General features: G+C 48.7%; 1 protein-coding gene across 2 annotated transcripts in view; it reads left to right on the top strand.

Moving 5' to 3' along the window:
* The first annotated feature begins 7,721 nt into the window (after positions 1-7,721).
* KCNK5 (potassium two pore domain channel subfamily K member 5) overlaps positions 7,722-22,401 on the top strand; it is a 39,699-nt gene continuing 25,019 nt past the window's right edge. Inside the window, exon 1 of one of the 2 annotated variants that reach the window (XM_023512839.1) lies at positions 7,722-8,235. In XM_023512839.1, coding sequence (XP_023368607.1) covers positions 8,050-8,235 — 186 coding nt within the window. In that variant the 5' untranslated portion in view covers positions 7,722-8,049. The other variant, XM_012804897.2, reaches the window with a different exon arrangement.

Genomic DNA, 22,401 nt, shown 5'->3' with positions numbered 1-22,401 from the left:
AACACCAAGATTAGGGTGGTTGGTTGGTGAGGAAAGTGCTTCCAATATTAAACAAATAGTAACTTCTGTGTTATAAGTTCCTTAATATCTTATGGGGCTCCAAGCCCATGGAGGCCCAGTGCCCTGTGAGCTATCACTCTGGAACGCACATCTTGGGACTCTAAGGCCAAAGTCCTGAGTGGGCTCAAGTTCTATCCGTTCCCCAGTTCCTTTTTGGATGTTGGCTCGGGAGGCAGAAATTCCTGGAATCCTGATTCCTCCCTCCCCTTGGCATCTCTTCATCCTCCTCCTTTCCCCACTCCCCTCTCGACCAATCCTCAGGCCCCTCTACCATTTGGTAGACCAGCGGCTGGTTGTCTTGGGGATCTTCATGTTCCTCAGGAGCAGCCAGATTGGGCCCAGCTGGGGCTGCCGGAGGCTTATGCCGCCAGCGGGGTGAGAGGCTTGGGGGAGGGGCTCTGGCTGGGAGCCAAGTGTTTAGGCAGTGAGGGGTGAAGGGCAGATCACCACTGGTGCTGAACTCCAGAATGCAGCAGGTTCTACAACAGCAGCAGAAAGTAGCAGAGCTCTGGAGACAGTGACAAGGCCCCGAGTCACAAAGCTGCTGCCTCCCTAGCACCTTCTGCCCCTGCTTCCCACTGCCACTGTTCCTACCTTCCTTCTGGTCCCCATCATCCTATCCCTGGACTATTGTCACTGCCCCTGAAAAGACATAGGTGCCTGGGTGAATTCCTAGAAATCCTACAAGGATCGGGACACTTGCCTGCTTAGGTTAAAACCCTTCCAGGCAGAATGCTTAAACTTACTTTTGTTGCATGAAGCCCTCTGGCATTGTGGTGAAGTCTCTGGACTTCTTCTTAGTGTGATGTTTTAAAATGCATAAAATAAAATATATCATATTATTAAGGCAACAAATTATGTTAAAACACAATGATTAAGATATTTCTTAAAAATAAAATGTATAATACATGCGCTTTTTAAGAAACATCTCACATTACAATTATAGCATTGGGTCTTATAACCAACATAATTTTGAAACACTATTTTGAGATGTCTGCCACCATTTCATGTGATAGGAAAAGAACCATAATATCTGTTGGTGACAGTCTTAGATGCTGCTAATAGTACTGGGGTTTACTACCTCCTACATTTGTTCTTTCTTTTTTTTTTTTGAGACAGAGTCTCACTATGTCACCCTGGTAGAGTACTATGGCATCACAGCTCACAGCAGTCTCAAACTCTTGGGCTTAATTGGTTCTCTTGCCTTAGCCTCCCAAGTAGCTGGGACTACAAGTGCCCAGCACAACACCCAGCTATTTTTTTTGTTTCAGTTGTTGTTGTAGCCGGCCCAGGCCAGGTTTGAACCCACCAGCCTTGGTATATGTGGCCGGCACCCTACCCAGCTATAGGCTCCGCCCGTACATTTGTTCTTAAAAGTGATGGTAAATTTCAGATAGAGGCCAGTGCAAATAAAGATTCAATATTTTGCATCCAAATTCAAGGAGCCCCTGAATTCTTTCCATAGACCTCTTGGTGACTCCAAGTTAGAACCCCTCAGCATGGCACCCAAGACCCACCACACCCTCCATTGTGTACCGATCTTGGGTTGCTCCCTCCGTCTAGTGCTGGCCTTGCTGGTCTCCTGTGATGCCAAACTCACCTCCTTGTTTTCTGCTTTCCTAACTTGTTTCCTGGTTTCACCTGTGGTCTGCAGCCAGTCTATTAGAGAATTCCTTACCTAGCTTCCAAGATGAATATCAAAGTTTGTCAGCCTCTTTGAGGTCTTTGTTTTTTTAATTTTTATTTATTTATTTATTTGAGACAGACTCTTTCTCTGTTGCCCTGGCTAGGTAGAGTACGGTGATATCATCATAGCTCACTGCAACCTCAAACTCCTGGGCTCAAGCTATCCTCTTGCCTCAGCCTCCTGAGTAGCTGGAACTACACACTCCATCACGACCAGCTAATTTTTCTATTTTGTAGCAAGGTGATCTCTACAAAAGCAAATACTCAGGCTGGTCTCTGAGTCTTTCCTTTCTCAGCCTCCCAAAGTGCTAGAATTCTAGCTGTGAGCCACCCTGCTCAACTCGAACTCATTCCTGACCTTGCCCCTTCCCCCAACATACCCATCATCATTGCTCTCCCTGACCCCCAACCCTAAATAGACTTTACTTCTAGTTATTCAAAAGCCCTTTGGGACAAGGACAGTACCACAATATACTATATCCCCAAGGTTTGCACTGAGCCTGTCACATAGCAGATGTTCAAAAAAATATTGAAGGAATAAATGACTAAATTAAATAAATGTATGAATATGAGACATTGTAAACAGTTGCACAAGGACTCTGGCAGGGTAGGCAAGGTATTGTTATCTCTACATGTCAGGAGCAAGTGTCCCCACTGACCATTTATTGTTCTCATCCCCAAAGCCCTTATCTGCATTAAGGGTGACCAGGAAAGGTACTGAGCTGGAAGAAACCAGTGGGGACAGGCTATGATCTCCAGAAGAGGGACCCTAATCTACAGAGGACAAGAGTGGTATCCCCAAAAGGATGCCAGGATATACTCAGTCACCCCAACAATGAATGGGGAGGGGTGGGCTAGTAGGTTGAGGATTCTGAGTACAGAAGGAAACCAGGAGGTTTCAAGGGAGCTGGAAGAGGCCATGGGAGAGGGAGCGCTGATAGCACATGCTCAGATAAACAAGGAGAGCAATGGACTCTGGGCCCAGGGCACTCTGCGTACCTTGAGCGATTTACTTCACTTCTCTGAACCTCAGTTTCCTCAGCTGTAAAATGGGCTAATAATCCCCTGTAGTGCCATTGCAACCATTAAACAAGGTAGTAATCATGGCTAAATGCCTTATCTGTGTGTTTATTACATATTTAACACAAAATGAACATGTAAAAAGTACCTTGTCATTATTGCTACAGATAAATTTGCCCCAGTGTCCTTCCTCCTCGCCACTCACCTTTTCCTCTTCTTTTCCTCTCATCAACCAGCACTGCTCCCATCCTCCCAAACCTCCCTGCCCTAGGTGCCCGTGGAGTCTTCCAGCCGAGAACCACTTTTGGGGGGAAGTAGGGGATTCCTGTGAAATCTGGGTAGGTATGTGCATGAGTGCATTTTCTTCAGGGAAACAGCCCTAGATTTACAAAGTAATTACCAAAACAGACAAACAAAGGCTAGGATCCAGCCCGGAGCCAGTGGCTCATACCTGTCATCCTGGCACTCTGGGCGGCCCAGGCAGATGGATTGCTTGAGCTCAGGAGTTCAAGACCAGCCTGAGCAAGAGTAAGACCCCCATCTCTACTAAAAGTAGATAAACTAGCCCAGCATTGTGTCATGCGTCTGTAGTCCAGGCTACTCCAGAGACTGAGACAAGAGGATCCATGAGCCCAAAATTTGAAATTGCTGTGAGCTTTAACATCCCAGCACTCTACTCACGGTGACAAAAAGAAAAAAAGGAGGGGGAAAGGCCGGGATCCATAAAAGTAGTGTTAGAGTTTTAATGCAAAAGTCCTTCTGGTGTTTGAAAAGAGGTCTTTGGTTAGGGAGGACCAATGTTTGACACACAGGAGTGGTTCTCAAATGGTGGAATTTAAGGAATCAATTACGGTTAGGGAAAAAGATGAAGAAGGTTTAGGAGTGGGTCCCATAAATCACACCCTGCTGTGTTGCTCCCAAAATGACCCAGTCTAAGGAACAGTTTTAGGGCGACCTCTGAATTGGTCAGAGTGGGGGCCTCTCTTGTTACTGAGTTATTTTTCCTAGCAATAAAAATTGTAAGTGTCGCCAAACAGCAATGAAATTCTGATAATGCTATGTTCCCTTTTTAAGGAAAAGACTTTGTAATGGCAATAGAGACGTATCTGAAATCTTCAAATGCAAATAATTTGGAATTGGTGCTTGAGTTCTGCTCTTAACCTCCAAGGACATGTTTCTTGATAGCTTAACTGGCTCTCAGAGCAAAGGCCATGTAGCTTTGCTATCAAGAGTAACTGGAACTCTGCCAAGGAACTCTTACCTAACTTAATTATCCTCACTTCGCCACATCTCTCTCCTCAATGCCCAGCTTATTCTCGCAACTTTCAACATCTTATGTTGAATTTACAAGTTCTATTTGTCACTACTTTTGTTTATTGTGGTAACAAAAAATGTACCATTTTCACCATTTTTGAGCATGCAGTAACAGTAGTGGTATATACATGCACATTGTTTTGCAACAGCTCTTCAGAACTGTTTTTGTTTTTGAGACAGAGTCTCACTTTGTTGCCCTCAGTAGAGTGCTGTGGTGTCATAGCTCACAGCAACCTCAAACTCTTGGGCTCAAGCGATTCTCTTGCCTCAGTAGTTGGGACTACAGGCGCCCACCACAATGTCCAGCTATTTTTAGAGAGGAGGTCTTGCTCTTGCTCAGGCTGGTCTCCGACTCCTGAGCTCAGGCAATCCACCCACCTCGGCCTCCCCAGTGCTAGGATTATAGGCGTGAGCCCGGCCATAATCTTGAGAATTTTTTTATCTTGCAAAACTGAAATTTTATATTTGCTGAACTCCTCCCCTTTTCTCCTCCCCCCTCCCCAGACCATGAAACCACCATTCATTCTGTTTCTAAGAGTCTACTTTAGATACCTCATAAGTGGAATCGTGCCACATTTGTGTTTTCATGACCAGCTTATTTCTCTTGTTTTACTGTCCCCCAGGTTCATCTATACTGTTGCGTGTGACAGGATTTTCTTTTGATTTTTTATGGCTGGGTAATATTCCATTATATGTGTATATCATTTTCACTACTTCTTCTAAACATCTTTGTTGCTCTGTGATTTTATTTTGTTCTGTGATGATTTTCCTGCTACTGCGTATAAAACATGAAGGTTATCGTGTCATGTACATTGAAACCTTTCTAACTGAAGAAGTGAGGATTTTAAGACATAAACATCTAATAGATATTTCCTCTCGGTTTCCAAATGGTCCCCTCAGAAATAAAGCAAGTTTATAAAATAATTGATAATCTTCCACAATGCAAGCTATTTTATAAGGCACTTAGTATCATTTGTCTTTTAAGCAATATGACAAGAAGAAAAAAAATAGAACTGTTTTGACCTTTTTTAGTTGAGAGCTATAAAGCTTTTTATTTAAGGAAATAAGGTTTTCAAGTGATTGTGATATTGAACCACTTTTTGCTCTTAATGGCTTTTTACTTCTTTGATCAGAAGCAATTTGCTGAGGGCAACTATCCCTCTCTGAAATTCCAAAGCAGAATATAAAACAATACGAACAGAAATAAAACAGTAACAATGTTTTAATATTATGAAAGCATTATTGTGTTCATTTTACTGAAAGGATAATCCCTTCACCTAACTGAAATAAGGAAGAAACACAACTGGGTGTGGATGCTTTTGTGGCCAGACCCTAGGAGCTTGACCTTGACCAAAACAAGTGATCTGCTCTGCCAATTTCTCCAGGTGAGACTCAGGTAAATCTAATTATCTGTTGCTGTCAAGGTGAAACTCAACTCCATTGTCAAAGCTGATTGTTTTTTTAAAATAGCATTCTGAATAATAATCAGCCATGACGATGAGCATAATAGTAAGAAACACACATAAACTATTGGAATGGATTTGTTCAGGAGCGCTTAGGAAAAAACATACCCCACCCATCTGTACCTGAATATAGTACACACTTTACCCTTTTCAAGTTGTCTAAATGCACAATTTCATTCACAGAAGCCCCCACTGGCTGCCATGCTGAGAATGGGCACAGCATGTGCCTTTGTCTTGTGGTCCAGATAACCTTGGGAAAGTGTAGATTCAACAGTGAGGCTGGGGCCAGAGAGGGGGGCACATGGGGGAGGGGAGGCTGGAAAAGGAGAAGCACATTCTATAGGGCAGGAGACAAAGGAGAGGACCAAGAGGCTGGAGGAGGGAGAATGGAGAGCGAGGGAAAGCAGTTTAGGAAAATACAGGAAAGGAAGGGATGGGGCAAGAGAAGGAGAGGATGAGAGTAGTAAGCACAACACAGAGAGCTAGAAAGAAAAGGGGCACAGGAAATGAAGAAACAAAGAGGTAGGACACAGAAACAGGGGGTTATAAAAGCTTCGAATAAAAATCAATTCTTCCCAAAGTATTCAGTGTTTTCATGAAGCAGGGAGACCGAAATAGGAAGAGGCCCTTTATTTTCTTAGGAATAGAACACAGACCGGAGGTGGGAGAGGAATGGTGGAGAATTCTCTAAACAAAGAGAGCCTGTGGTCTCTCAAACTGTCCCCACCCCATGCTGGCTGAAGCGTTCACACTGCAGCCCCTGGCTTTCTCACAGAGGGCTGTGCTGCATCCAGAGAGGGGGATCCAGGACAGAAGCTTGGTCTCTGTATCCAGCTGAGAGCTGGAGAGTGAGAATGCAGAGTTGGGGTTCAGGCCACAGCCTGGGGTTCAGGGTGGGTAGGAGTAGCAAGGGTTAGAGGAGAGGGATCTCTTCCGTAGGTGAGGGGGCCTGGTGCTGGGGAGTGGCTTGTCAACAGAGGAGCCACCCAAGACCTTATCAAGGGTGATCTTTGCCCAGGAGGGTCTGGAGGGGACTGCCACTGAAGGCTTCAGGGATGCAGAATGAGGAAATCTGGGCCTCCTCTAGCTTCCTGCTCTGGTCTTCTCTAGGCAGACACGTGAGTCTGTAAAGGAAAAACTAACCCTCTTGAGCTTCAGTTTCCTCACTACAAAGTCAGTCTAATGATCAGCCCTGCTTACGATGCATGTTTACAGAATCCCAGCAAATGAGTGTAAATTATCCTGCACATGTGTTCTTGACAAATTTATTCACCCTTTCACTGAACGTGTTTATTGAGTGTCTACTATATCATAGGCACTGTGAATACATCATTGCACAAACGAGATTCTCCCTCTCTCCAGCAGACATTTCAGTGTGTGTGTGTGGGGGGGGTGGTTACATAGTAAACAAAAGAAATAAAGTTATATACTAAAGGTAGATGAAATTTAGTGCTAGGAAGAAGATAAAGCCAACCAGCTAAGGATGAAGGGGCAATTTGCTATTTTAAGTAGGGTTCTGAGTACGTAGGAGGTCAAGTGTTTTCTACAGTTACAAAGTGGGGTTGGGGGAAGGAGTCAAAGCAGTGCTGCCTGCTCCTTCCAGATACCGACAGGTTGTAGGGGGTCTCACTAGGACAGGTGAAAAATAGGACAAGAGGGAGGAACCATGCATTTGTGCCTGGGTTAGTCGCTGATATCCTCTGATCCCCTAGGGCTTCTTCAGCCCTGTTCTAACTCCCATTGCCCAAGCTTACAGGAAGGCGTCTGAAGGAGAGACAGGAAGGGACTGAGAATCAAGCTTTCTTGGAAGAAATATCAGTAAATAAAAATTGAATTACAATAACAATGACAATAGCAATAAATTCCTGACTTCAGTCATAAGGTGCACAATAGCTGAAACACCACCACTTATAACAAATGCGAAGTCCAGAGACTGCAACCCCGTGACGGTCGAGGGCCGTGCAGCGCCCCCGGGCGACCGGCCCCAGAAACCAAAAGAACACTGAGCTCAGTCCAGCGCACACCTCGCCTCACGCTAACTCCCGCGCCCGGGGCGGGGCCGGGCTGGGGGGCCGGGCTGGGGGGCCGGGCTGGAGTGGGCGTGTCTTGAGTGGACCCCGCCCCCGCCGGGGTCGAAAGCGGGCTGTGTGCCGGTTAAAGAGGCGCGCGGAGGCGGGCGCGGCGCACTGTTCTGCCGGCGCGCGGAGGAGCTGCCCACGTGTCTCCCGAGAGTCAATTCCCGTGTTCCTCCCGCTCCTTACGCCCCTCGGCCCCCTTGGTGTTCGCCCACCCCGGCCCGCATGAGCAGAGCTCCACGCAGTTCCCTGCGCTCAGTGCGCCAACTTGGCTTAGCAACTTTGTCCAGAGAGCTGCGCTTCGGGGGGACGGGGCACTGCGCATGCGGAGCTCCAAATTCAAACAGCTGTTTCCAGGGGCTCGAGGGCTGGCGACCCGGAGCAGCTGGGGCTAGCGGGGGCTTTCTCTAGGCGGCGGCCGCTCCGGAGCCATGGTGGACCGAGGTCCCCTGCTCACCTCGGCCATCATTTTCTACCTGGCCATCGGGGCGGCGATCTTCGAAGTGCTCGAGGAGCCGCACTGGAAGGAAGCCAAGAAAAATTACTACACACAAAAGCTGCATCTGCTCAAGGAGTTCCCGTGCCTGAGCCAGGAGGGTCTGGACAAGATCCTGCAGGTGAGCCGCCTCCTGTACCCACGTACACCTGATGCTGGCTAGAGCTTTTGGGGTGCTGAAGGGAAGACCCTCAATGTTTTTGACGACTCTCAGTTTCCGTGAAAGGTTCTGGGTTGACGGGAGAGGAAGTTCCATCACAGATCAGGCTTTGACCGTCTGTCCCTCACCCAAGGGGCATAGGGGTCTCCCCATGCGCAGAAACTCACCGGAACCTAGTTTGCCTGGAGGAACTTGGAGTTGAATTCCATGGTAAACTGGGCCCCTCGGTGGCTTGGTGTGCGGGTACCTCCCTCTTGGAAGGAGGCTGTGGGGTGGATAAAGGCGTTTATCTTTCCTTGGAGACGCTCCCGGAGTCCGGGAGCTGAGCCGGGTGCCACCCCCTCGCGTCTCCACCTCTGTGTTCCTGGGGCAGTGCCGCGCCCGCCCGACTTTTTTTTTTTAAGAGCATGAACCCGGCAGAGCTGCGGGAGGGTCCCCTGGCCTAAACCTGGGCAGAATTTCTCCACCCTAGCACGGCCCCGGAGAGGGGTTAGACTCTGTCGGCCTGAACCCATGAGATGAGGGCTGGTGGCTGGAACGCTGGGGACGCTCTCAGGCTTCCGGGAAGGCTTATCTTGAGCAGACATCCTCAAGGTCTTGGAATTAAACTTTGTGAAGGTAACAGGTAGCACAAACGACAAGCCTGGGTAGTCCTCTTTTAATAAGAAAGGGGAGCCTGTGCGGTGCGGTGAATAGTAGGAGTTGCTTATTTTCAGACTGCAGGTGCCCATGCCCTGTGGATGGCGTTGACCTCACTCGGGTAACTGGAACTGACCATCCTGGCTGAGACTTTGGGCCAGTTTGGGGACTGAGGGCTTCTATCTCAGGTTCTCAAAGGCTCAGCTTAAATCAGCTACCCTTCTCCGCCTGCATTCCCACCTCCCCAACCCCCTGTAGAATGACCTGGACCTGAGTTAAAAGTCCTAGATTGCAGGGGGGAAGTAAGAGTAGACTGTCCAAGGTGTTATGTTGCTCGTGGGGTGAGAGACAGCAGAAAGGAGGTCTGATGAGGAATAATGTTTAATCCATAGCAGCTCTCCAATACTTTATGACTATCCAGTTGTCTCTCATTTTCCAACCTCAGTTTCCCCATATGAGAAATGGGAACAAAACCATCTTCATCCAACTTTTCTGCCCGGGACTGTTGTAAGGTTGAAAGTATTTGGAAGACATGAAGACATCTTGCCAGTAGTAACACCCCTTTTTGTCCCCAGATCTATGGACATCCCCAGAGTTGAACATATAGGTGTTTCTTGGCAGCCAGGCACACAAAGCATTGTCCTCTAAGGGGAGGTTTAGTGCAGCAAGGGCTGGGTGATGGATTTTAGTGGAGAGTCTCCTGTCCTATAGCAGTTTCCCAGGTGAGTGCAGGTGAGGAGGTGGGTCTGGGGAGGGTGAGCTTCAGAAGGTAAATGGTTGGCATAGCCCTCAGTAATAGCAGGAGTTCTGGGATGATCTGCTGCCTTCTGGTGGGTGTCCACGCTGGTGTGTGTGTGTTGTGGGGGACGTCACTTTATGATTTCCCTTGAGGAAACAATTCCTCTGGAGAACAAGTTTTTGTTTAGTTTGCTCCCCAGCTTTGTTTAGAGGGGGAAGAGGGCAGGCAGGAATGATAAAGCCTTGAGCTGCCCTCCAAGTGTTTCCCTCTGAGCTGTTGCTCCACCACTGCAGGGGAAGGAAGGAAAGAATTCAAGGCTGAATGTGGGAAAATAAACTTCAAAACACAAGGAGAAGGGAAAGGGGGGTGGTCCAGGGTTAGGCAGCCGTGTGCAGCTGGTGGTGGTAGTTTTGGAGGCTAGACAACTTCCTTAAGGTATTTGAAAAATCAAAATGCCTCTTTTGAGGTCCTGCTGAATCTGTCAGCAGTTACCCCTGTCCCTCAAAAGTGGGCAGGTAATTTTAGAAAAGTGTTGGGGCCTCAAATTTGGGCATCAGTCTCTAGTCTGATTTGGAGACCATTACAGATAAGTTCTTGAACAAGGACAGCCATGTCCCCGACCCCAGCCAAAAAAACCTTTAAACCATCCCCAACTGGGCTCAGTCCCCTCCCTTTGTCGGAAAAACCCAAGAAATGAAAATGGACCAATGGAAGCGTTTGCTGGCGTCAGTTCTAATCTGCTGAAATCTGCCTGGCTCTGCTTCTGATCTGTGACTTGAGGCACTGCCTTAGGCCTCAGGAAATTGGTTTAAGGAAAAATGAAAACTCAAAAATCTTCTTTCGCATCTGGCTGCTTGGGCATTTTCCACCTGGGGTTCTGTATTTTTGCTGGTTCTGAGTCACATTGTAATCATAAAGGAGCCCCTAGCTAGGACTTCCTGGGATGGGAGCAGGGACTGGGTGAGGATTTTTGGAAAAGAGGTGGGTACTCTCTGGTTTGGATTTTTTTTTTTTTTTTGAGACAGTCACCCTCGGTAGAGTTCCATGGCGTCACAGCTCACAGCAACCTCAAACTCTTGGGCTTAAGTGATTCTCTTGCCTCAGCCTCCCAAATAGCTGGGACTACAAGTACCCTCCACAACTCCTGGCTATTTTTAGAGACTAGGTCTTACTCTGGCTCAGGCTGGTCTCAACTAGTGAGCTCAGGCAATTCACCCACCTTGACCTCCCATATTGCTAGGATTACAGGCGTGAGCCACTATGCTGGGCCTGGGTATTGTTTTAACACTGGAAATGATGTGTGTGCTTTTAAATGTAGATAAAAGGACATCAACGCACCTTTCTTTAGAAATAATATTAGAGGCTGGGCATGGTGGCTCACTCCTATAATTCTAGCACTCAGGGAGGCTGAGGCAGGTGGATAACTTGAGCTCACGAGTATGAGACCAGCCTGAGCAAAAATGAGACCCTATCTCTACTAAAAATAGAAAAGCTGAGCCCAAGAGTTGGAGATTACTGTGAGCTGTGACACTACAGCACTCTAGCCAGGGTGACATCTTGAGACTCTGTCCCAAGAAAAGAAAGAAAAATACTACTGGAGTTGTCAGTTGCTTCCTCCCACCCGTGGTGCAGTTGAACTGAGGTGCAGCGGACTTTGAAGTGCTTCATGCCCCTGCCAACCTGGAGCCACGTGGTTGCCTTCTTTCCTGCCTTCAGAACCATCTTGACCCCTTTTCTCTCAAACAAGATTTTTGGTGACCTGTTCTCCCAGCCTCTTCCTAAATTGCAGACTCCCCTGAGGGAAGTTAGCATTGGCAGCACTACTGCTCTTGTGTTGGGCATCGCAAATGGTATTATCCTCATTTTATGGTGCAGGCTGGTTTTGCCGTCTGGCTGGCCATTTACTCGTCAAACCATTTAACTTAACTTTGCCTCCCTTTCCTCACCTGCAGTTATGAGGGTTTGGCGCGTCTCCAGTAAATTAGAAACTTTAGGCAAGATGAATGTAGTGAGTGAGCAGGTCTCCTGACCTTAGTATTTATTAAGCACTCATCAAGCAAGGCAACTAGCTAAGTGCTTTATCTACCTGCCTTATTTTAGATGCTCTTTACAGTGACCTCATGTATTCATAAGGTCGCTGAAGCCAAGAGGAGTAAAAGTGGCCGTAGTGACAACAGCAGGAAGCACAGCAGTTTGGGGAGAGACCTGAGGGTCTGCCTTAGGAGCCTGCACCAGTGCTATACCTTTACCCTCCCTCTTTGGCACGTAGAAATGCTGAATATAGCTCTGTAAGTGAGCTTAGTAAATTGGCTTGGCTAGGCTGGGGTCTGCTGGGAAATTCTATTTTCTATTTCCCCTACAAAGGCAGTGAATGACATGCCAGCACCTCCTGTGTTGTTGCCTGGTCCATCCAGCACCTTCTCCATTACTGAATTGGAGGGAGGTTCCTCATTTTGGAACCTCCTTCCTCCACACCAAAAAACCCCCAGAGGATTGGGTTGAAGAGGAGGAATGACAGCCCTTCTCAACCTTCTGCCTCTGATATGCAGTGATCATAAACAGGAGGGTTTGAGAGCTCACCAAGTGCCAGACACTTGGATTAAGTACTTCACATAAACCCTAGTTTTAATTTAATTTTGAAGACCACCCCATGAATGAGGAAAATGAGGCAAGAAGATGTAACTTGCCAAGGGTCACACAGAGCACAGTCAGGTTTCAAGCCTCATATGTTTCAAGCCTCATATTTCAAAGCAAGCATTTACATGCATATTAAGCACCCACTACGTGCCAGGCACTGGACAGGACTCCAGGGATACAGAGAATTCGGCTGGGCTCAGAACTGCCAGGGAGAAAGATAAATAAATGCACTGGGAACAAGACAACCAGTGTGGACCACAACAGAGGCATTCGGGAGGTCCTCTCAATGAGGGGCCCCCTGTCCAGCCTGAAGATTCAAGGGGGCTCTCATAGAAAGACCTCAAGCCAGAGTGAGGTCTTGGAATTAGAAAGACCTACCTAGGAAAAGGGGGAGAGTAATGAAGAGGGTCCTAAAAGGATGGGGAATTGCGCCTTGTCCCAGTTTGGGAGGGAGACTGTGGGCTTTTTGCTGTGCTCTGGAGAGTCCCATGTCTCCTGTGGGTGGGGTCTCCTGGGGTTCACTCAAGATCCTGCTCTTTGCTCTGGGTTTTCTGAGACTTCTCACATAGCTGACCCATTCCTGGAAGCCTCTTGGATCCCACTGGACTCCTTCCTTCCTAAGTGCCAAAGTGCATTATTGTATCTTAGGGTTTTGCATGAGTACTCCTTTCATTTGCTAGACCCTTTGGACTGTGCATACTCCAGTCTACAGTAGTAAGTCTGATTCCAATTTTGAGGTTCTGACATTTGGTTATTAACACAAGTCCTCCCCGAATTTGAAAGATAAAACTATGGTGTATGTGATGAAATTAAATGTGGGGTACACTGAATATCAGGGGAGAGTTGAGGGTTAACGTGAACACCTCCTTTGTTTCAAGCCTGGTTGGAAACTGTGAAATGCACTGGTCCACTTAACTGCCTTTGTAAGTGAAGGGAGCACAATAGATCTTTTGAGGATCTTGGAGGCCTTAGCATGTTAGTTCTGAGCTTGAGTTCTTGAGTCTAGGACTGCCGAAGTAGAAAGTGGATATGTTGGATTTGTGGGAGGAAATGGAAGAGATCCCTTCCTAATGGCTCGTTTCTTATTTATGTTCCACTCAAAAGTTTAGGGCAGAAAAAAAAAAAAAACCCTTAAAAGAGGAAGTCTGCCTTAGTAACCGCTCTGGTCAGAGTTTTATTAAATTGCTTTGAGAGTTTTACTAGAGCCTTGGGATGGTTACAGATGGCACAGTAATAGAGAATTGTTGAGGAAAGAAATTAGTTGTTAAGTGTCAATCCAGGAATCTGAGGTTGCAGTGAGCTATGATGGCACCACTGTACTCTAGCCTGGGCAACAGAGTGAGATCCTGTTTCTAAAAAACAAAAAATTAGCAAGTGTTGAAAGGCTCCAGTGGGAGTGGGGGAGTTGTTCAGGAGGGACTGCAAGGGAGGTGATGATTGTTGCCTCTAACTATTTTCCTGGGGTTTTGCCCTATTTATAGTCTGGCGTTTAAAAGAAATACAATCCTCCGGTTTTGAATGCTGTGTTTGGCTGTCCCTGACCTCAGGCCAAAGGCTTTCATCTTCAACTTGGCTGTTTGCTGTCAGATTGGGCTCAGCCTGTGAACTGTGTGTGTGGTTGGGGGAGGGAAGTACAAGGCTTTGGGGAGCAGAGAGGCCAGGCTTCTGAGATGGAACCCCATGAGGACCTGTGCAAATTGAGATGCCGTATCTGAGTGGTGCTGCAAGAACCTGTTGGCCAGAACTGGGGTGATACAGAGAAGTGTGGTGAGTGACCATAGGAAGGTTTGTGAGATAGGTTCGCCTCCTTCCAATATTCTTTTTAGGGAGTGGAAAAGGTAGAGGTGCATCTCTTTGGGATTGCATTGAGTCCCCTGCACCCTTGAAGAGGAGCCCTGGCATGTGCCTTCTCCCCAGGGATTGCTGCCTTGTAGAGAGGACAGGATGCCTTTAGTAGAGTTTATTCCTCCAGTGCCACTGTAGGGACTTAGCTGTTGCTAAAAACATCACCATCCAAGCAGTATGTCTGATGTTGTGGTGGTTGCCTCTGAGGGCATGCCATAGTCTGCTTAGTACATAGCAAGTGCTCATTACGTGTGAGCTGCTGTCACAACTACTCCTAGATACCCCTACCCTGCAGTGGGGCCGCCCATGTACAGGTGTGGTGGGCAGCATCTAGGAAGATTTTCCTAGAGCAGAGGAAATGTTAACTGAATTATTTTTGGTGTTAAAAAAACACCTAAAAGTTACCATTTTAACAATTTAAAAACAATTTTTCTTAGAGACCAGGTCTTGCTCTGTCACTTAGGTTGGAGTACAGTGGTCCGATCATATAGTTCACTGCAACCTTAAAAACCTAGGCTCAGGGTGGCACCTGTCACTTATGGAGTAGGGCCCCAGCCCCGGCCCCGGCCCTGGGTTCAAACCTGGCACTGGCCAAAAAAAAAAAAAAAAACCTGGGCTCAAGCAATCCTCAGCCTCAGCCTTCTGAGTAGCTGGGACCCCGATAACTTTTTCATTTTTATTTCTGAGACTAAGTCTTACTTTGTTGCCCAGGCTAGAGTGCCATGGTATCAGCCTAGTTCACAGGAACCTCAAATTCTTGGGCTCATGTGATCCCCTTGCCTTGGCCTCCCAAGTAGTCCCGCCACCATGTCTGGCTAATTTTTTCTGTTTTTAGTAGAGCTGTGGTCTCACTCTTGCTCAACCTGGTCTCAAACTCCTGAGCTCAAGCAGTTCTCCTGTCTCAGCCTCCCAGAGAGCTAGGATTATAGGTATGAGCCACTAAGCTCAGCCTAACTTTTTATTTTTATTTTTTTGTGGCAATAGGGCCTTTCTATGTTGCCTAGGCTGGTCTTGAGCACCTGGCCTTAAGTGATTCTCCTACTTTGGCTTCCCAATGCGCTGAAATCATAGGTTGAGCCCCCTTGCCTGGCTGTTTTGACCACTTTTAAGTGTACAATTCAGTAGTGGTAAGTATATTTATAGTTATGAAACAGATTTCTGGAACTTTTTTTGCAAAACTGAAACTATACCCATTCAGAAACTCCCCTCCCTCTTCACTCAGCCCCTGGTAACCACCATTCTACTTTCTGTTTCTGTGAATTTGGCTCCTTTAGATATCTCGTAAGTGGAGTTGTACAAGGTATTTGGTGTGTAAAATGGCACAAGCACTATGGAAAACAGCATGGAGTTTCCTCATTAAAAATAGAAGTCCCAGCTGGGGGCGCTGGCCCACGCCTGTAATCCTAGCACTCTGGGAGGCCAAGGTAGGAGGATTGCTTGAGCTCAGGAGTTCGAGAGCTTTTAGCCTGAGCAAAAGTGAGACCCCTATCTCCACTGAAAATAGAAAAACTGAAACAAGAGGATCACTTGAGCCCAAGAGTTGGAGGTTGCTGTGAGCTGTGATGGCACAGCACTCTAGCCAAGGTGACAGCTTGAGACTCTGTCTCAAAAAAAAAAAAAAATAGAACTCCCAAGTGATGTAGGAATCCCATTTCTGGGTGTATAACAGCCACATTTTAAAGAACCATCAAAGAAGGGAGGATGGTGCTCTTTCTTGCCCAGCCTGTGGGGAGGTGTGATACTGCAGGATGGACCTGCATGGCCTCAGCCTCAGGACTGGAGGGTCACGTGGCCAGGCCCTTCTGAGTTTAGCCAAGGAATTTGAACTCCATCAGATTTTCGTAATTTTCAAACAGAGGAGTGAATATTTCGGAAACGTTTCTGCTTCTTTCACAGCCATTTATAATAACGGCATTTCTGTGGGCTGATCCCGGCACCCCAGGGCTGTTCTGATAAGGACGCCTCCTCTTTCCTTTCTCCTTCTGTTCAAGTGTGGCTTTTCTCAGAAAACCCATAGCGTCTACAGCCCCCAAAGACCCTCCTTCATACCCCCGCTTTCATTTAGGGTACCCCCCCTTCCTACCATCAGTTCCTCAGGAAGTCCCGGTCGGGGTCACTGCCCCAGCCAAACCATGGCCCTCCTGTTTGGTGACCTTCCCAGGCTGCCCCTCAGGTGCCCTCTCTGTAGAAGTGGAAGTGCTGTGCTCCAGCCCCGGACAATCGCCGGAGGCCTCTAGGCTTTGGGAGGACTTGCCCCAGTCCCCAAGTGCCAGAGACCTGGCAGGGTAGGGGTGGGCACACAGAAGGGGTCCTCCCTACTGGCTATCATTTCTGCGTGGGCTGAAGCCTCAGGAATTCGGGTCCCTTTAGCCCTGAGGAGTCCAGTCTAGCTGAGGAGAGAAAATGGGGCCATGGTGAAATGAGAGGAAGCACAGTGTGAAGTGCTCAGTGACAGGCCGCAGATGGTGGAGGCTGGGGGTCAGGGAGGAGTCTGTTTCTGTTTCCTGATGCCTTTTGCAAAACCACTCAGCCTTTGGGGATCTGGCTCAAAACAAAACACAGCCCCTTGCTTCAGGGGGCCCTCATCTGGAGGAAGAAGCAACACAGAAGCGCTGTGGAGACAGATGAGTGAAATTTCACTCTGGGATTGGAAGAGGACAGGCTTGCAGGGTGAGTGGTGTGGGGATGGCTCAGTGAGGATTCTGTAAAGGGCCTCCCAAGGTCCAGGCCTTTGCCTGGGACGTTACTGCATCTCCTTGAACCAGTCCTATGGGCTAGGGGTCACAGCTACTCCCACTGGGCAGGAAACCAGAGACTAGGTAACTGGCCTGCATCTACACTGCTAGGTGGACATTCAGCGCTCCTTGCTCATTCAGCCTCCCATAGGTCTTGTCCACAAGTGGAGGTAGAGACAGGCCTGGGCAGGGAGGGAGGTGTTTGGCCACAGACTCTCTTCCTTGAGTGCTCAAAGCAGCTCTCCGCACTAGGTGCTGTGATCAGCACTGCTTCATAGAGGAAGCAACACACTGGACCACAGAGGTTACATAACCCGTGCAAGCCAGACCGCCAGAAAGCACAGGAGTGGGGATTAGAGCCCAGAGCCCAAACTTTGAACATTCTGTTCCACGTTACACTGCAGTGAAGGTGGATAAAAATAAGGAGTCAAGGTGTAGAGGTGAGGACGTGCAGGACCTGGGTGCTGTCCTCAGAATCTTAGTGTACATGGGGCAAAGATTTCAGGATGCTGAGCTGTGTGATCTCAGAAGTCATCTCATCTGTGAAATGAGACTGCAGTGCCTTGTATTCCTCATGCCCATGGAATCCCTGTGCCTGGCACGTGTGACAGGTGACTCGCTACTGTTAGCTGCTGTTCATGTTTCCCGTTTCTCTGGGCACCTTGTCCTGACACCTCTCTGCAGTCCTGAGTCCACTTCCTACACATTAACCCATAAGGCACCCCCCAAAGTTAATGGTCAACACCTGGAATTTGCAACTGTTTTACTTCTTCCTACCTTCTAGTACGGCTCTGCCCAGTCTTGGCTCGCCCCAGGCCTTGGTTAAACTATTTCTTTTGTGGAGAATTCCTGGGTACAAATGGCCTCATGGGTATCCTCCCTGGGTGGTGGTCACCCAGGACCTGGGATCAGTGTTGAGCCCTCCTGGGGGACAGACATCACCCACTTCCTCTCTCATCTTTGATTAGCTTTGAAATGTGCTTTTTTCCCCCTCTCCTCCATCTAAACATTTGGGTTTCCTGTTGAAATATTTAGGCAGGGCTGTGTACTTCTGGCTGTTGTCACCTCCCTTGCCCCCTGTGATCTGGCTGCAGCTGCTTAGCTGAGCCCTTCCCCTTGAGTCTGGGAGAGAAGCCATGAGGATCGGTGGGTAGCAGGATCCATTTTGCCTGATGGTGAAGCCTGGAGATGGGCTGCCACGGGCTTTGTTGGTCACATCAAGTGGGGAGTATACAGTAGAGCCCCCTTCACTTTTCTGTGCATCCATGTTTGGGGCCAGGGATGAGAAAGCTTCATCTAAATTATTCAGAAACCCTAAAATGTAGGGGCTGGGCATGGAGGCCAATGTGGGTAGATTGCTTGAGCTCAGGAGTTTGAGAACAGCCTAAGCAAGAGCAAGACCCCTGTCCCTGCTAAAAATAGAAAAAACAGTGGGGCATGCCTATAGTCCCAGCTACTTGGGAAGCTGAGGCAAGAGGATTGCTCAAGCCCAAGAGTTTGAGGTTGCTGTGAGCTATGATGCCAAGGCTCTCTACCCAGGGCAACAGAGTGAGATTCTATCTCTAAAATTAAAGAAAAAAAAAAATAAGCCACTATATAGGAAAAGGCTGATTTTTTTTTTTTTTTTTTTTGAGACAGAGTCTCACTCTGTCACCCCGGGTGGTAGAGTGCAGTGGCATCATCATAGATCAGAACTCACTGCAACCTCAAACTCTCGGGCTCAAGCAATCCTCCTGCCTTAGCCTCCTGAGTAAGTAGGGTGTGCACCCAGCTAATTTTTCTATTTTTGGTAGAGTTGGGTGACTTGCTGTTTTCAGCCTGGTCTCAAACTTTTGGCCTCAAAAAGTCCTCCCACCGTGGCCTCCCAGAGTGCTAGGATTATAGGAGTGAGTCACCGTGCCTGGCTGAAAAGTTGATTCTAACTTAGGTTCTAGTTCTTTATACATACTGGTTTGTGCTGCATAACACTAGCCAGATTTTACGTCTGTGGACTCATCCATTCCCTCATTCAGCAGATAATGACTAAGCACGTACCATGTGCCCAGACCCACTGGAGGACTACAGCCAGAGAATGTGCCCCGGTCCTTTCTACTTAGGGATGTCTTCCGACCACATACTGCGGAAACCAAGAGGGCAAGTGGAGGAGCTGGGGCAGGGAAATAACACCTCCCTGCCCCTTCCTTGTGGAAACCGCTGTTTAATCTTCAGAGCCTTCTGAGGAGGAGCGGGGAGAAGGCTTATGCTGCTTGTAGAGAAGGGCAGCTCCCTAGGTAGTGGCACCTTGGGCATGACTGGAGCCTGCACTGGGTTTTGTCACCCTTTGGCCCACTCCAGGGGGAGGAAGCAGAATTATTTGCAGAGTGTTGCCAGCAGCACCTCAGTGACACCACCTGGTCTTCTAAGAAACTTGAAGCTATGCAGAGTGCACTGTGTGCACCCCCACAGATCACCGGAGATGTTCCTTCTGTGACCTCTGTGGGCCTGACTCTGGGAGGTCTGGTAACCAAATTGACACTATCGCATTCTCTAGGCAGGAAAACCAAGGCCTGGTGAAGATTAAGTTGGCAAAAGAAAGAACTCTCTATAGAACCAAGTTCAAACTGACCAGCAATGCTGCTTGTCCCAAGTTCAGACTATCGTATGGACCTTTCTAAATTCCCTGGACCTTTTCTCCCCTTACTTTTTTCCCCTTTTAAGATTGTCTTTAAATCAAAAACCTCTCGGCAGAATTTGGAGTGCAGAGCACTTTTCTACTTACACTAAACTGTTCAGCCTGCTGATACCCTAACCTGTCCCAGCATACCCCTTTCTGTGATCTTGGGTGCCAGCTTCCCCACACACCAGTGAGTTCGGGGATGAGAGGCAAACGTTGAAGTTGTGGTAAGCCCTAGGCTTAGGCAGGCGGATGTTTTTCTGGGCCGATCAGCGCCTCAGGCAGAAGGGCTCTGATGCCTTCCCCACTCCCGGGGGACTTTCTCAGCACTGGACTCTGCTCCCCATCAGTCTGCGCCCTGGAGCTGTTGGCTGGTTTCTCCAGCATGTCTTAGAGGTTGGCAGGGGGCAGCTCGTGCCCTGGGCACCGTGTGGCAGTAAATCAAAATTTACTGATTTTGAGGCTGGAGCGAACTTAGTGGTTATTTACTAGCCTCCTGCCTCCTAGAGTCATGGCCTAGGCCTTAGGAGGTTACATAACCTGTCCAAGGTTATTCTGCCCACTGGGCGCGGGCAAAGTGCAATAAAGGAGCAGTTAGAGGTAAGTGGGACAATTAGAGGAGGCTTCTGGGAAGGGGACAGCAGAGGAGAGTAGAGATTGTCACACAGTAGGTCTCCCCAACCTCAGTGCCCCAGCAGTCAGGGCTCCTGATAGACTTTTGACCCTAAAACTCAGAACACCCTCCTACATCTCCTCCCTTAGACTAAACCAGAGCCCCTGCAGTGGCCCTGTATGACTTGGACTCTGCTGCTGGTATGATCTCACCTCTTTTCTGGATACCTACCTTTGAGCCCAGTCAGTCTCAGGATAGACGGGAAACTTTGGAGGCCAACTCATAACAGGGGAGAGGCATTTTATAACCCTACACACTAATAGCAAGTTTCAACTTTAATGAAGAACTTGAGGTTTATATCCACTGATAACAGAAATTACTTTGTGGGTGGTGGCAAAGAGGCATCCCAGCCACACAGAACCCTGATAACCTGAGCCGTGTGGCCTGTTACCTCCTGTCAGCTTCCCAACAATGATAAGAGGTGGGGCTGTGGGGATCCTCTCTTTTGCAGACAAGTTAACTGAGACAGAGTAGTTCCATAACATACCAAGGGCACACAGCTAGTTAGTGGCTTGAACCCAGGCCCTCTTGAGTTGAGAGCCAGAGCTCTGCAGAGTCGCCTCCCTTGTATGTGCAGGAGGCCTCAGGGCCCTAAGTTATTGCCAGTCCTATGGCTCCTGCTGCTCCCTCGAGGCTGGCTTTTCTACATACAGACTCATCACCCCCAGCACCCCAGATGCCCCATGTACGTGCTTCCCGGCCCCTTTGCCACCCAAGCGCTGCCTTTTGGTTTTGATGTCAAAGTACTGCTCTTTCCTGACCACACTGACCATATATAGGTTTGTTTGCCATTTCAAGCAGGAAAACCTGGGTTATGTAATGTAAGTGAGTGGCACCACTCAGAGTTTGGGGCTGTCTGCTCCGTCCCTGCCTCAACCCACCCCCACACCCTTACAGCGCTATAGGCCCCTGCCCTTTGTTCCCTGCTCCTCCCTCTGCCGCTGCCTCTGCCTCAGCCTCTCAGAAGGTTTGTGGCTTAGAATGCCCTGAGGTTGAGACCTTTGAGAAGGAATCAAGGAGCTGGAGGGGAAGTGTAATTGCCTCTTCATTTGGGGTTTCTGTCTGCGTCCCCACATGACTTGCCGCCTCCCCATCACTAACTCCTGCTTGTGACACCTGCCCCCACTTGGCGTCCCCAGCGTTCACCCCTAGCAGGATGCCGTTCTGCACCTTGGAAGGGAATAGCTTTAGTTTTTTCTTCTGTCCAGGGGTGTAAGTGCCACCTGGATACTGCCTTCGTGGTTGGGGACAGATCATCCTGTAGCATACTCTGGACCCCAGGACAGGCTCTTTGTGGATGTTTGTTTTGGCATGAGTACCCTTCAGGTTTAACACTAGGCTCTTGCCCCTCCCATGCCCGGTGCAGGATGGAGGTGGGCACCTGATCACAGACTCTGGAGGAGAAAGAACGTCAGCCCCATACCTTCCCCATCACTCCTGTTCAAATAAAACTCACCTCCCGGGCTGTGGAATGCATCCTGACAGTGTTAGCTTTGGAAGGGTGCCCTGCTCTTTCAGCATCCCTGCCCCCTCTGCAGCAGCGGGTGGAAAAGGCACCTCTGGGGGGGGGGCTAAGTGCTGAGCGGGCTAAGTGGGGCAAGCCGAGGCAGTAGTGTCTTGTCAGCACATCCCAGCTAGCAGGAAAAGGGGCGGGGGGGGGTGTCCTGATTAACAGCTTTTCAACACCTGCTTCCCCCATCACCAGCCTCTAGCCTCAGCCCTGCAGTCCACCCCAGTGAGTAGCCCAGTGAGTTGGACCCATCCATTGTCGGGGGACTCAGAAGACAGTGACTCTGGGGCAGGTCTAGCTGATGTGCTGTGTGACCAGGACAGGTCACTGCACCTCTCAAGCCAACCACTTGTTCACTAAGGCCAATTTAAACACTTAATGAGTGCCGGCTGTATGCCCCGTGCTGGCTTAAGGGTTGTGGGACTCATGGGAAATACACATTACTGCCTTTGACGTTGGTAAGGCCATAACATAGGGGCAGGTGTCACCATGCAGTGTATGTGAAGGATTAAATGGGAGCGGGGTGTATTTATTGTGTGGGGCCTCTGGTGCTCCAGGATAGAAAAGTTTCAGCTGTGGCTATCAGGGGAGGCATCCCTGACCCTGGGCCTGGGGGTTGCCTTCCCCTGAGCTCCGTGTCTCTCTGTGCCCCCACCCCTGTCAGCACAGCACACTGAGGCTTCTGCCTCGTCTGCA

The sequence above is a fragment of the Otolemur garnettii genome, unplaced genomic scaffold (genome assembly GCF_000181295.1).
Source record: "Otolemur garnettii isolate 467f Iridium unplaced genomic scaffold, OtoGar3 scaffold00031, whole genome shotgun sequence".
NCBI classification, from domain to species: domain Eukaryota; kingdom Metazoa; phylum Chordata; class Mammalia; order Primates; family Galagidae; genus Otolemur; species Otolemur garnettii.
This window is presented reverse-complemented; position numbering and strand designations above follow the sequence as displayed.